The 15,097-nt window shown below is 46.3% G+C and overlaps 2 protein-coding genes across 3 annotated transcripts in view; one reads left to right on the top strand and one right to left on the bottom strand.

Moving 5' to 3' along the window:
• The window catches only part of TK2 (thymidine kinase 2), an 11,210-nt gene extending 4,538 nt beyond the window's left edge, over window positions 1–6,672 (top strand). For both annotated transcript variants that reach the window (XM_014309651.2, XM_031062318.1), the window contains 6 exons: window positions 83–172; window positions 1,517–1,590; window positions 4,091–4,179; window positions 4,465–4,544; window positions 5,745–5,825; window positions 6,223–6,672. In XM_014309651.2, the coding sequence (XP_014165126.1) occupies window positions 89–172; window positions 1,517–1,590; window positions 4,091–4,179; window positions 4,465–4,544; window positions 5,745–5,825; window positions 6,223–6,321 (507 nt within the window). In that variant the 5' untranslated portion in view covers window positions 83–88 and the 3' untranslated portion in view covers window positions 6,322–6,672. The remainder of the gene's footprint in view (window positions 1–82; window positions 173–1,516; window positions 1,591–4,090; window positions 4,180–4,464; window positions 4,545–5,744; window positions 5,826–6,222) is intronic.
• Window positions 6,673–8,709: 2,037 nt separating this feature from the next.
• LOC115948608 lies at window positions 8,710–13,505 on the bottom strand. The gene is made up of 2 exons (XM_031062322.1): window positions 13,466–13,505; window positions 8,710–13,091 (listed from the first exon to the last, which is right to left on the bottom strand). Exons 1-2 carry the CDS (start codon window positions 13,503–13,505, stop codon window positions 11,527–11,529), a joined length of 1,605 nt encoding a protein of 534 aa, XP_030918182.1. The 3' UTR covers window positions 8,710–11,526.
• Between the last annotated feature and the right edge of the window lie 1,592 nt (window positions 13,506–15,097).

Genomic DNA, 15,097 nt, shown 5'->3' with positions numbered 1-15,097 from the left:
AAGTTTCCTAAATACCCAACTCCCTGTTGTGCTGTTTGTCCTAACAAATGTCCATCTGTCCTGCTTCCATCTCTGACCCCAGGGCTTAATGTACCAGGATGCATCAAGGTGGGGGATAACTCTGCAGACCTATGTCCAGCTGACCATGCTGGAGCAGCACACCAGGCCCATGGTAAGGAAACTTCTTTTAATTTTACGAGTAATTAGATGTGGTTATGAATGCTAAATCCTTTTAACATTGTATTCAAGAGTTAGGATGCTGTGTGCATTGATTCTTTGTTCCTGCAGTGAGTAGGAATTTCTGTGGTGCACATTGATATGCTGGGTGTGTGCTCTAGGGTAAAACCTCTGCCTCCTGCCTGCTCACAACTTCCCCAAAGTGATGCTGCTCTTTGGGCACACCCTCCAGGGCTAGGCTTGCACAAATCTCTTCCTCGTTTCATGTCAGTGACTTGTCTGGAATTTCATTATTTCAAATCTTTGGCAAACACCAAGTAATCTCTTGTTAGAATTCATAGTACTGCTTCATGCTGTCTAGTACAAATTTAACCTTTGCTTCTTCTGTTTATGCAAAATACTTCCCCTACCATTTTCTATTCCTTTTTCAGGTGGTTGACATCCTTTCTTTCTTGTAATTTTTTCTTTTTTTTAATATTAAATTTCACATCCTACCTTCTTATCAAGATTTCTACATTATTTTTCCTTCAAACACCTTTTGTTACATTCTATGCTGTCTTCCATTCCCTGATTACAAGACCTGGTCTTAGATGCCATGCTTCTATTTTACTGATTGTTCTTATGTTCTGTTTTCTGAGTTGGTGTCAGGACAAACTGTTGGCAGTGCCAAATATGAAAGTGGCACATATAATCATTAGGTTTTTGGAAGAGGTGTTTTTCCAAGACAATAGAAATACTGTTTTCTTGGAGAAGAAGTTCATTCAAGAATTCCTGAGGATTTCCCTCTGCGCTTTTTTTGTCATTTAAGCCTCGCTGGAGCCATTTTTGCTTTGTTAATGTGCAGAAGCCTGGGTGAGAAGTTGCTCTGCCAGGCCCAGGAGTGTCAGAGGATCTCCCTGCTCCAACATGAAGTGCTGGTGGAACACGTGCAGGGCTGGCTGAGGCAGGGCTCTGTCAGCTGCAGTCACTTCTTTTAAAAGTCCTGTTTCCTTTCTTGAATGTGTCTGATGTCAGCTGTGTGCTGTGACCCAGCAATGCTTGGGATGGAGCAGCACTTTGGGGAGCAGTAGTTCCCACTGTCTTGCAGATCCCAAATGGATTGCTGCTTTTTTGTACCCTGAGTTACCTTCCCCTGCTCAGCTGAATGCTGAGCACTTGGCCTTGAACTGGTGTCTGCATAACAAATCAGAGTAAGATGAGGAGCCTTGTTTGCTTTGTGGTTCCCACCCTCCCAGTAAGTTTGTTTCTCACAAGATCTGAAAATTGTATTTCATATGTGCCATGTGAGTGTGAAAAGAAACAAGCATGAAGATGTACAGAGTCAGGTTCTGTGTTGCAGATTTCCCCCATAAGGATGATGGAGCGGTCGATTCACAGTGCAAAACACATTTTTGTGGAGAACCTGTATCGAAGGTAGGCATGTGGTTTTCTGCTTTACTTTCTTGGATTCATTATGTTAAATAGATATCTAATCAAATGATAATTCCTTTGGTAATGTGCATTTAAGGGGCCTGTGAAACATGCCAGTTCTGTGTTGGAGTGGCAGTGTGTCTGGTATGGGCTGTGCTGCCCACCTCCTGCAGGACTCTGGAAAACCTTTCCCAGCAGTGCTCCTGAGTGTTTAGGACTCAGTACTATTTAGGCACCATCTATTGAAGTTACTGGCTCTCCAGCTGAATACCCAAATCCTGCTTGAATCAAACACATGCTGGCCAGGTAAAAAACCACAAAGACAGAAAGAATAAGAGTGTAGAGAACTGGGCAGTGTTAGCCAGCCTGGCATCCAGGGGTCTCAAGTCCTGTGCTCTTACTCAGAATCAGGATTGACAGGATCAAAATAGACTGCAAGCCTTGGTAGGCTGTGAGTAAAGAAAGAACAATTATGACAGTTACACCTAACTGCCCTAGGTGTAACTCACCTGTCCCAAACTAATTGAAATAGTGCAGGAATCAGGGTTTTGTGTGTTTGTTTGGAGTGCTGAATTTCTGTTGAGGAGTGTATGTGACAGATGGGTTTCAGAGGGTTTTTCAGTGGCCTTGAGGGACTGGAACAGTGACAAACCCCAGTTTGTGCCACAAGGTGTCACCCATGCTGCACGAGCACCTCTCTGCCATGGGGAAGCCTCTGGAAGTTCTTATTCATCCCAGTCCACACACAGTGCAAGCAGCCTGGAATATCCTCATTTTTAGTTACTGGCTTCTTTTTTCATTGTAGACAAAGTGCTTTTTTTCTTAAAGACTTGGTTGCTCTGAGGCTAAATCTGTTTGTGGCAACACTGTGAGTTAATAATAACAATTTTAAGGGCATCTAAGATGTTTTGCACTTTTTAAATGTTGAAAAAAGGCATTTGCTTTGTTTTGTTACAGCAAGCTAGAAGGCAGCTGATAGAATGAACAGCAAGCCAAAAGAAAATAATATGTAAAAGGATTATAAATAAAAGAAGGAATAATTGAGGAATGTATGAAAGTAGCTGTTTTGTGACACAATAAAAACGGAGTCAGTCTGGCTGTGTTAGGTGAGTGTTAAGTGTTTGCACAGGGGTGTGCAGGGTGTGCTGTAGGTGAGCACTGCAGTTCACTGTCCCTCTGAGTCCATCTTTGGTTAGGGTAGAAACTCACTCTGGTCATGTTGGACTTAGGCAGTAAAAACCTGACTTGGTAGGAACCAAATGCCAGCAAACGTTGGAAATGTAAAAACCATTTTGTGCCTTTTATATACCCTGTATCTTTATGGAACTTGAGCCAGAATCCTCCCAGGATTACCTAGGAAAAGCAGAGATGTGCTGTCTGTAGGGCAGGTCAATGCAGAATTGACTTGGATGTATTTGTCTTTCAGGGTAAGAACAGTGAAGTTTTTCTTATTTCCAGCTCCTTTCAGCCTTCCTATTTCCCCCATCTATCCTGGAGAAAAGCAGCACAATAAGACTTTGGCTGATGTAGATCCCTGCTCCCCAGAATTGCTGTGATTATCAGGAAGAGCAGCAGTGAGCAGTGTTAACCCATTTCTGCATGGCAGATCCAGAGGGGATGTGGCACAAACAGGGATTTTGCTTTTTTTCCATACTTAGGGAAACATCTGTATTACTTTTGCTCATTTTTGGAAATGATCAAAGGAAGTTGCCAGGGGACTGGTTTAGAAATCTGTGGAATATTTTTCTTCAGTCCTATTTAAAATGACCTAACTGGTCTTAATCATTCAGCTGGGGAGCACAGGAGCCTCCCAACTCCATCTTCTTAAAATTTTTTTGTATTGCAGAAGTGTATAGGAAAGAGTATGGAGTATGTGTTATTGTCACCAGTTTTGCAGAGAGGATACTGTGAAATTAGTAATATTTGACAGTCTGGAATATGGTAATCAATGAAAATTGATACACTAATAAAAACATAGTATGTGATTCTTAACATGTCCTCAGTAACTCCCTTTTACTTGAGTTGTCTGATACTTTATTGTTGTTGCTGAGATAGCTTTGGGACATTTGTCTCCAGCATTCTGTGCTCAGAGTTCAGAGTTAAGCATATTGAGTATTTCACTACTCTTTCCACAAATATTTCTTACAGTGGGAATAAATTTATTGACACATGGACATTATATTTCTGCTGCCTTTTACTGTGGCTTCTGTAAGGAATTGTTGGTGCTGCTCAGTAAATCCAGCCCTTCTGGTGACATGCCCTGGGACAGATTTGAACTGATGCTGATACTGAGCAATAAATACCATTGAGAACTTTAAAAAAAGGAAAAGATTTGGTCTTTCTGTTTTATAAACAATGGTTTATGTGGAATTCTATTTGCATGGGCTTCTTTTCACAAGTGTTGGAGTCAATGGGGAGGGCTTGTGGTCAGGTGAGCAAAATGAGAGTTTGGAGTTGATCTCTGCATGCAGCTCAGTGAGTGATGCCTCTTGTGTTTGTTCAGTGGAAAAATGCCAGAGGTGGATTATGCTGTCCTAAGTGAATGGTTTGACTGGATCCAGAACAACACTGATGTTTCAGTTGATTTGATAGGTAACATCTTGATGGGCCTGGAGGGCTGTGTTTGTGGGTGGGTTTCTTTTCTGGGAGAAGAAAATAATTCTTGTTTCTTGGGTCATAAATAATCACATTATTCAGTATGAAAGTGGCCACCATCAGACAGCTTGGGTTTGTGGGTGGTTCATGGGTTGGGTGAGAGGAGGTCCAGTGGTGGTACCCAAGCCAGGATCCTTCCCTTCTGTAGTTTGTGAAGTGAGTTTCTTATTTGCTTTTAAAGCTGATCCTTGAACATAACTATTAACATTTTTGTTCCTGCAGTTTATTTGCAGACATCTCCTGAAGTTTGTTATGAGAGGCTAAAGACAAGATGCAGGGAAGAGGAAAAAGTCATTCCTCTGGTAAGGAGTTCCTCTGATACATGTGCTTACAAGGAGCTTTGAAAACAGAACAATTCCAATCTAAATACTAAAATTGTATCCTGAGTATATTGCCAGAATGTGATGCAGCTGTTTCCACTGCAAACTAAACCCTGAATACTGAATTTAAATTTATTTTTTAAAAATGATCTGTCATGCATGCTGACTCTCCCAGGTGTTCTGCTGTAGCTGACTTTAGGTGCAGCATTAATCAACTGGTAATCTTCTCTAGGATGTAAAAGCCAATTGCCTCTGTACCATGAAATGGCACAAAAGCACCCAGGTGTAGCATGGGTGCCTGGCCTTGCAGGTGCTGAGGTTTCTGTGGGCATTTTGCTGTCTGCTCCCTCCAGGACGTTTGTGCATGAAAAGTGTCCCTGCAGTGGCTGAAAGGAAGCAGCTCCTTGAAAACTGTGAGCTTGGGAATCTGCTTTAAAACAAGCTGTGCTGGTGGAACAGTGATTTCTGTGCCAGTTCACAGCACGGCCCCTCGTGCCACAAGGCTTCTAAAGGAGCCTGACCAGACATGAATGCAGCCCAGGGTGGGTGGCTCAGGAGAAGCAATCATCAGTTGAAGATCTGTGCAAAGAGCTAAATTTTGGGCCATTGAAATTTTGAGAATAAATCCTCTTGTAGTGGATTTGAAGAGCCCTTGCATTATTTTGCAGCTCTGCTGAAGAAGAGGAGAGCAGTTATGAATGAGCAATGTGAAGTGGTCTCCATGAAGAAAAAAGCCAGTTTATGACAGGCAGGAGAGCTTTTAGAGGAAATTGAGTTATCAGAAAGTGAACTGGGAATTCTAGGGAAATGTACTGACACAGAAAGTGCCTCCCATACATATTCTTTGCAGCCTTGCCCTTTTTGTCCTTACTTTGTTGTATATTTTTTCTGTAAAATCTTGAACCACATTTTACCTGTGGGAGAGAATCACGGTTGCTTGATCTTAAAAGGAGCTGAGAGCCCTGTGCTCCTGTAAGCTGTGTCTTTGAGGTCTTCCTGGAGTTAAACTTTGTACTGGGAATTAATTTTTCTCAAAAACCTTCTGATGGTTTTTATTTTTTGTTAGTGGAAATATGTGTTGCTGGCTTTCATATGTGTCTCTTAACTACTTCCCAATGGATAAAGATTGCAATGTGTGTGTCATCCCTGGGCATTTGTATTATTCCAGTGCCTCTTTTCTAGGAATATTTAGAAGCTATTCATGAACTCTATGAAGAGTGGCTCATTAAACGTGCACTGTTTGAAGTGTCCTGCCCAGTACTTGTGAGTATTATTTTTATTATAACCAATTAGGCATGTGGGGGTGTTGTGCTTTCCAAATAATAGGAGCATTGTTTAGTGGTAAAAGTAAATAAATCTGCTTTTCTGATAGCTTTTGGGGAAGGACAACCTCAGACAAACGTGATAGCTGTTGGTGTGTAGCACAATAGTGGGGTCTGCCCTCTCTGCAGTGGAATTTGAGGGGCTGTTCACTGGGATTGCTTGCAGGATCAGCCGTGGAGCTTTTCAGGGAATGCCAAATTCCCAGCAGAAAGCAGCATGGGCAAATCCATAGGAGTATCCCAGTTTGGCTGCACTGGTAGTCCTGTTCTGTTCTGCTGAAAAGAAACCAAGTTTTATGGTGTCATCTATTGCCAGTGTTCATCCTCTTCTCTCCAAGGTTATTGGAGCTGACCATGACATGCAGAAAATGATAGAGAAGTATGAAGAAAACCGGGACCAAATACTGAACCCAGCTAACAGACAGCACTGTTTATAGAAGCCTGTGACTGTTGTATCAGAAATCATCTACTGAAGTCTGAGTTGGTATTTTTAATATTTAAATATAATAGGTATTGTTTTTGCACTATGCTTTGTAGAACGCTGTGGACTTACATCTCTGAAATGATCAGGTACCAATCAGGAACAGAATGTGAATCAATTCCCTTTGTGTTTTTAGGTTTTCCAACAGCTTTATTGTGTCAGTTCTGTTCAGCTAAAATATGGCTGTTTTCCTCATTTCCCACTTCACTGCTGCTTCCTAGAAGTAACTTTCCTTTTTTTCCCTGCCCCCCACCCCCCCCCCAAGTCAACCCTGTTGTTGTAATTTGAAATAAATGGTTTATTACAACGTTCCTCTGAGGGAGGGCACCTGAGGTTTCTCTTAATGCCCCCCTTGGGGTGAATTGGGCTGAAACAACACCCAAAGGGTCAGGGTGTGTACGAGGGAGGTAGAGAGCTGTCAGCCTGGCCCTGGGGCCCAGCAGATCATCCTGAGTGTGAGCACAGGGCATGGACGGGCTCACCATGGGATCACCAACCACAGGATCACCAACCACGGGCTCACCATGGGATCACCAACCACGGGCTCACCATGGGATCACCAGCCATGGCATCACCCCAAGATCACCAACCACGGGCTCACCATGGGATCACCAGCCATGGCATCACCCCAAGATCACCAACCACAGGCTCACCAACCACAGGCTCACCAACAATGGGATCACCCCGCAATCAGCCCCTGCCAGTCTCGGTTTAGGAGGGGCAGGTTCTGCCTGGCCCACCTCATCTTCCCCAGCCAGGTGCCCCTCCTGGTGAGGGAAAGGCTGTGGATGTGTCTCCCTGGAGCTCAGCAGATCCTTTGGGCCCCTCTCCCATGGCATCTCCTGGAGAAGCTGCAGCCCCAGCTTGGCTGGGATGGCACCAGGCTGCTGGCTGGGCCCAGGGTGGTGGGAATGGGATCCCCTGGGATCCATGCTGGGAACAGCCCTGTTTAACCTTTTCTGGTGGTCTGGAGGAGGGCACTGAGCTGACCCTCAGCTAACTGGGTGACAGCCGTTGGGCAGGAATGGGAAGGCTCTGCTGAGGGCCCTGGCCAGGCTGGCTGGGTGTCCCTGCACTGCAGCCACGCTGCCCCTGCGGCTCCCGGGCAGGTCTGGGATCCCCTGGGATCCATGCTGGGAACAGCCCTGTTTAACCTTTTCTGGTGGTCTGGAGGAGGGCACTGAGCTGACCCTCAGCTAACTGGGTGACAGCCGTTGGGCAGGAATGGGAAGGCTCTGCTGAGGGCCCTGGCCAGGCTGGCTGGGTGCCCCTGCACTGCAGCCACGCTGCCCCTGCGGCTCCCGGGCAGGTCTGGGGGTGGCACTCGGTGCTCCCGGCTGGGTCACAGTGCTGGGAACAGGCTGGACACAAAGACCTCCAACCTTCCAACCTCACAATTCTGTGATTTTCTAACAACTGAATAGCAGTAGGGAGGAGGGGTGCAGCTCTTTGGGTTTTCTATTCAGGTACAAAAATAGTACAAAGTATGGAAGGCAAGGGTAAGAGTAGGTAGTGGAGAGATCTCACAGCAATGAGGCTGGATTGTTGGAATTTTGATGTCCATGGTCAGGTCAGTGTTCATTCTTGATCCCTTGGTACCCAGCAAACAAAAGGTTCAGAGGCTTGCAGACATTCCATTTAGCATGGGAAGAGCTGTATCCCTCCCCAGGGAAATGATTCCTCCTGTCAGCTCTAGCTCTGAGGGCCATGCAGAGCCCTCGGGTGGAGCCTCCCTGGCAGCAGTCAGGGCATTCTGAGGCCTGGGTGGTCTCAGTGCCCCTCTGGCTTTGCCCGCTCGTGCTCCTGTGCTGCGTGGGCACCACGGACCTGAGCAGCAGTCTGGCTCCAGGAAGGTGCTGCCCTACCCTCTGCTCCTTTGTTCCCCTTTCCAGAGTGGCCTTCAGGTGCCTGAGGCACAGCAAGACACTGACTCCTTCCTGCCCCAGGGTTTACACACTTCATACCACAGGTGGGATGTTCATTATTTTATTATTAGAGGCAGCAAATGAAGTGCATCTAGTTAAAGTAGCTTTGTTAAGCAGATCTTGCCAGTTTGAAATGGTGTTTTGCTCTAATCCTGCCCACATTAATGCAACTTCATTGAATCCAGGAAGTTCTTTCTGCTCACAATATAGCTTAGTTCTGAAGAGAACTGTGCACTAGTAATCCCACTGAATTCAGTGCAAAAAAATTTTAAAAACCCAGAGTTTTTGTAAGTGATTGCAGACTGGCCCTGAGGGTCTTTTTCAGCTAGCTTTTTATAGAGAGCTTATTTTATTTGTGTTCATGAGAACCCCAGCCCTGCTCTGGCTGAGCTGAGGAACAGTGAAAACACAGGGTGCATGGGACTGTTTATTATTCTTTTCAAATGTTTCTAAAAACATCCTAGAATTATTTGATTTCTTAACTGGTTTGCATTCTTTGATTTTACTTCTTTTTATAAAGAAAAACACAGGTGGGTTTTTTGGGTTTATGATCAGTTTATTATGACCTGTAAGTACTTGGAGAGTACAGAAAACCAGTGGGGGTTTCATTCTTGGACCTGTCAAAGGAAGTGCTGAGCTGCCCTTCACTTGTGCTTTACCTTCTGAGTGCTGCCCTCAAGGGAATCCTTTCACTGCAGCACTCAGACTGCTCTCACATTGATTTTCTGGGCAGTTTTAGGGGAATGATCCCACAGGTACAGAATGTATTTTTCCCCTACTGGTTTTGGTTGGTTTAGGTGGAACAAGCAAGGCTTCAACAGCACTTTGATCACTTTGTACAGACATTTGGCAGGCACTTTGTGCAGGATAGAAACATTCAGTTATGTAGCTTTTCAACACTATCTGCTGGTGCTGCTTTTGTAGGGCTGTGGTTTGCCTAAAACCCACTGCACCGGAAGAACCACACCCAGTCAGGGACTGCAGCTCCTGTCCAGTAATTCCCATCTGATCAGCTGCTTCTTTTCTAAATAATATAAGTTCTAAATGCAACTTAATAACAGTAAGTGCACAGAGAGAGCATTTCCCAGTGAAGTACTAAGCTGGTACTCAAGCTTGTGATTCCAGGAATGCTATTCTACTGCTCTGATGTAAACTTTTAAAATTCTAGCTTAAAAGTAAGATTTTGTATGCTAAATAATTATCTTACTTCTTGCAGCTTCTTTGTAGGGGGGGTACCAGCTATTCTTGATACCTTCTGTTAACCTTTCAAAACTTTTACTTCTCTAAGAGTCCAAAAGAACAATTTCTTTGGAAATGGTTCTATATGTTTGAAGCTCAGTCATCTGCAGTTTTTTCTTAATTCTAATTTCACTATGGACGTACATTTTGCACAGCACAGAAAATGTCACTTTATGGTTTAGTACAGAGAATCTTACACCCAAAGGTTGCCACTGTTCCTTGTCAGGACCCAGCCCTGTGAACGCTGTTTGTTCCTAACACCCATTTCTCACAGCACACCCAGAGCTGAGGCAGTCCTGTCCCCTGGTGTTACCTTGAGCAAATTCTGTTTCTCCTACACTGCTGGAATCAGGGGATGACAGAGTTTCAACCATTAGTTCTTCAAAAAGCAAATCTTTTATGTTTTAGTTCCTGAGGTTTTTCTAGTCTAATCCATGTGTGCTCCTCTGATTTTTTTCTGGGAAAGTCAATTATAAGCAATTAATACAAAATTAGTTTCAGCTAATATTTTAACTGTACATGAAAGGCATTTTTTAGCATTTAGAACTGAGCTCCATATTAGCCACTGTGAAGAAAATTAACTCCACCCCAGCCCAAACCAGCACACATTTCAGTGCTACTGAAAAAGCTACTTGAAGCAGTATTGAAGTGTCTTTCTAGGTAACAAGTGTATCATAGAATCCCAGAATTTTTAGGGCTGGAAGGGAGCTCTGGAGGTCACCCAGTGCAAGCCCTGTCCAGGCAGGGTCACCTAGAGCAGGTGACACAGGAACATATCCAGGTAGGTTTGGAATGTCCCAGAGGGAGATTCCACAGCCTCCCTGGGCATCAGCTCCAGGACTCTGCCCCCTCCAGGAAAACAAGTTCTTCCTCATGTTGGGGTGAAATTTTTTGTGGTTTAGCTTATGGGCATTGCTCTCTGTCCTGCTGCTGGGCACCACCCTCTGACATCCCCTGGAGGTATTTGTACAAACAGCACTGCAGACTGTGCCTAAGCACAGCAGCAGTGTGCTTTCCTAAATGAGTTCAGAGCTGTGTGTGACACAGGCTCTCAGTGCTGGGATCCCAGCTTCCAGCTGATCCTGAGCTTTCCACACAGCACTCCCACCTGCAGGATATCCCTGATCCTGCCTCTGCTGCTCACTGGGATCCTTCTCTGAGCAGATTTTTTTCCTGCCATTAAAATGGTGAAGAATGAGATTTTTTTTCCTCTTCATTTTAGTGAGATGAACTGGCCTGCAGAAAGATTCTGTGCAGAATTAAGTGTCAGGAGCAGGGGCAAGGGAAATGGCAGCTGTAGCTGGACCTCTCTGCTGGTGGCAGTGAACAGTTACAGTGCTCAAGGCTTCTCTTGGAAATTGTGGTGGTGGCCACAAAATACTTTGGTAACAAAAGGTTATTATATATTGGTTAGCTATAAAACCTATGACACAAGTCAGTGCCTCTACAAAACCAAGTGTTCACAGAGCTGTTTCCCTCTTTAAAGCTAAAGGAATGTTATCAAACTTTCTAAACCTGTTTTCAACTGAAGTCAGGAGGAAGATTAGCTCAGACACAGCTTCAAAGGAATGCAGAGAGTTAAGGAGTACAGTCCAGTAAGGCATTTCTAAACTTCTTCCAGTTTAGCAGAATTTACCTGGAATACTGGAAGAGTATTCCAGGAATAGGTCTGTGAAGGGAAAAAAGAGAAGTAGGATGCCCAGCTGAAGGAACCTGTCTGGCATTAAGAACAGCCAGAAGGAATCTGACTGATGAATTAAATGGATTTAAATTTAGAGAAGTTTGCCTACCCTTTAAAAAGGTGACCATTCAGGTTTCCTTGCGAAAGGAACCATTAGGAATTTGTGTAACTGCTGCTATTTACTGTCCCAAGGCAGGGATGTGGTTTGGGTTTTGTTAGAACTGTTGTGACAGAGCTGATCATCTCCCTGACAACAGGATCGAGGCCACAGGTGAGAGGACAGTCCCCCAGGGGATGACTATAAAGCACTACAGACTCAGGTGTGATGGCTCAGTGCTGCCTGCTCCGTTCTGTCAATGATGACATAAGGCTCCTGGCTCTCAGGCTCCTGGGAATTGCAGTGCTCCAGCTTCCCTTCCCTGCCTCCAGCAGAGTCACCTGCAGGCTGCCCCAGGGCCCTCCTGCCCCCATGTGAGGGCTGCACATCGATGCTCTGGGGGGGGATGTAGGTGAGGTTGGGGGGCTCTCTGATGTGCCTGAAGCACTCAGAAGCTGGGTGTCCCTTAGCAGGATCCATGAACAGTCTCTTGCTGTCAGAACCAGCAGTGGCATCCGCTGTGTGCCCAGCAGTACAGCACAGACCTGAAGGTGGCTCAGGGTGTGATGCTGCTGTCTTGTGCAGGTCAGCATCAGTCAGGTATGTATGTTTTATTTGGGAGCAACTGAATTCTCTAACGTGCCTGTCACTTGATCCTGCATAGGCCACTGCCTCAGGCTGGCCACTTTCCTCTATTGGATACATAAGTTCTTCCTGAGCATCCTTGATCTGCAGTTCTGTGAAGGTTAAAGACAGCTCACAAACGTCCTCTTCCCTAGGGACCCTGCAGTTTTGGGCAGAGGCAAAGTCCTTGTAGGGCAGAGACTTCAGCTCAGTGGGCTCATCACCAGGGGCTGGGTCTATGCAATTTATGGCATCATTAATTTCTGCTTCAATTGATCCTTCTGGGACTCCTGGAGCTTCAAACTCCAAGGTGGTTTTGCTGTCACAGGAGCTGTCAGCAAACATGGCAAAGGCTGGGGGGCCGCTGGCTCCCGGGGACAGAGGTGCAGGCCCCAGCGCCCGTGCAGCCAGCTCTGCAGCCCCTGCCAAGGCACGCTCCTCACTCAGCCTGGCTCTTGGCTCCTTCCCCAAAGCCTTTGGAGAGAGGCTCTCGCTGAAGATGGGTGTTTGTGCTATGACAATGTCACTGTATTGGATCAGGAAGTCCTCGCTGTCGCAGCCCTTGCCCGGCAGGTGCGCGGGGTCGATGCTTTGCCTCTGGTGCTGCTGGGGGCTGCTGGGGGATGCAGCAGCTGCTGACTGAGCCACAGCCCCTGTGAGCCTCACATTCCCAGCAGCTCCAAAGGATGCAGCACAGGGAACTGAACCCTTCTGCTGGGGGGCAAGGCACAAAGGTGTCTCACTGCTCCCTTCATTTCCCGGGCTTTCAGTGTCTCCTCTCTGGGGCGTGCGATGCTCCTCATCCTCCTCTCCTCGATGCCGACGTGTTTGTGGTCTCTGCTGCAGGCTCTTCTCCAAACTGCCATGTGCTTCTTCATTTGTCATCTCCAGGATGGCCTCACACTCGATTCTTGCCAGGAATATCTCAAATGCAGTCTGCTTTGTTTCCTCATTGTTTCTCTTTTTGACAAGTGAAAACTCTGTTGCTGTAGTTGCAACATAGCCTATTTTCTCCAGGACTGCTTTGACAATGTCCTCTGGGAGCACTGGCTGGATGTAGTAGACAAAACTCCCAGTGAAGGTCTGGAACAGAACACAACATGGAAAAGCTGATGAACACTGGGGGAAACGGTGCAGGGAAATGTGAAACAGCTGATTTCCTAAAGATCAAAAATACTTCAAGGCTTGCTTACAGCTTCAAAAAGCTGTGTTCTCCAAGTCTGAGTTTTGAATTGCAGTGAGCGAGCCTTTTCTAGCAGCACTGTTCTGGCAGCCTCTCGAGCATTGTGGCTCTGCTACAGCACATCAGGTCCAGTGAAGCTGTGCCAGTTTAAACCTGCTGGGGTCTTGGCTAAGAGTACCAGTATTCAAAAAGGCAAAAAGGAAGAGAATAAGGAAATCATTTTAGTCCAACTAGAGAAACTCAGAAATAAACCTTTTGTGTTCTACTGAACCTAAGCTTTTTAAACAAACAGAGATTCATAGAATGAATCACTAAGGTCTTTTCCTAAAGAAAAAGACAGGATGCACTCACTGTGAATCCCATTTCTGAACTGGGGACAAGTCTGTAACATTTTCCATGGTTCAGACTCCTGCTGTGAACTTTGCTACCCTTGAATTAGACTGCCATTTTTTAAAAGCAGCTTTCTGAAGAGAGACTATTCTAACAGAAGTATTGTTCAAACACCTCTCTTTGCACAAGCTGTCTCCAAAACACCAATAAAATGCTGCTGCTGTGCAGCAACTTAAAAAACTGTTCAATGTTTGCTTGGTTTTAGAGCTACCCCAGGCACGAGGCCTAGACTGTAACATGGAAGTGGTTTTTGGTTTTGTCTGAAACCCTGTGACAGGAGAGACTGTTCTGAGCTGGGCGTGACCAACTCCTGGCCAGCCAGAACAGAACACAGGTGGGAATGCAAAGCCAGGCTTTCCAGGAGTGGGGTACCTTGTTTTTGGGCTGCTCAGCTTGGGCCAGACCAAGGCTGAGCCCTGAGCACTGGTGTCACAAACAGGAGATTCAGGAGAACAAAACTGACCCCCAGAATGGCCACAGTGTAATCCTCAGATAAATCTGTTAACAGTGCCCTGCACTTCCCACCTTCTGTTCCTTCTGGAGGGGGAGCAGCTGCAGGCACTGCAGGGACATCAGAGCAGGTGAGGGGCAGGACATGGGAAATACTATTCCATGTATTTCAGTAGCTTTTAATCAAATCTCTACATGCACAAGGTACTGGTTGTTCTCCAACTTGTGCCTTGTGGTAGAATTATTTCAGGCCTGCAGCAGGCTGTCTTACATTTTGGGTTGCCCACAGTGGTCTTCAAAGTTTAATTTTAACGCAGCCCAGGATCTGTGTGTCAGGAAAACTGAACCCGCTAAGTGTAGACCTGACTATCTTATGCTTTGCCCTATTTTAGGGAGATGAATGAAAAGAACAGGAATTTACAGCTGCTTGAAAATCCACAGGTGAGACCTAAGTGCAGGAGAATCAAAGAAATGACTTTTTCTCACCAGCACCTGTTGCCAAAGCAAGGGCAGTAAGTTTGCATTTGGGTGTCTGGGGAGTCTGTTTAAAATTGGGATGTGTGAAAATGCCTGTGTCTTCTGGGCAACGAGACGTGCTCAGTGTGCTGGAGAAGTGGGGTAACCGTGACCACCCTGCTGCAAAAAGCAGCAGCATTTCCTCCTTCCAAGGGGCTGTCCCTGCCTGCTGCACCAGCCTGAGCTGGGATCAGGGACCAGAGAGGCACTGGCTCACCTGGCCTGTGGCACTGAGCCACTGCAGATGGCCACGGCCATAACCACCCCTGCTTATCTGCACATTCTGCTCACAGCTTAATGTGATGAAAGGCAAAACCTTGCGGGGTACCTTTCACCTTCCTTGCTGCCTCACCACTACGAGGGCTCCGCTCCCGATCCCCGCAGCTGCTCAGCACTCGGGGCCTCAGCGAGGACAAGGCCAGTGAAGGCCAATGAACGCCTCTGAGCAGCCGTGCACCGTGCTGGGCTCTCTGCCCCGAGCTGGATGTGCCCTGGCCCCGTTCCCTGCCCCGAGCTGGATGTGCCCTGACCCCACTCCCTGCCCCGAGCTGGATGTGCCCTGGCCCCGCTCCCTATCCCGAGCTGGATGTGCCCTGGCCCCGCTCCCTATCCCGAGCTGGATGTGCC

The sequence above is a fragment of the Geospiza fortis genome, unplaced genomic scaffold, assembly GCF_000277835.1.
Source record: "Geospiza fortis unplaced genomic scaffold, GeoFor_1.0 scaffold18, whole genome shotgun sequence".
Lineage (NCBI taxonomy): Eukaryota > Metazoa > Chordata > Aves > Passeriformes > Thraupidae > Geospiza > Geospiza fortis.
The sequence above is the reverse complement of the archived record's forward strand: the minus strand, read 5'-3'. Positions and strand labels throughout refer to the sequence as shown.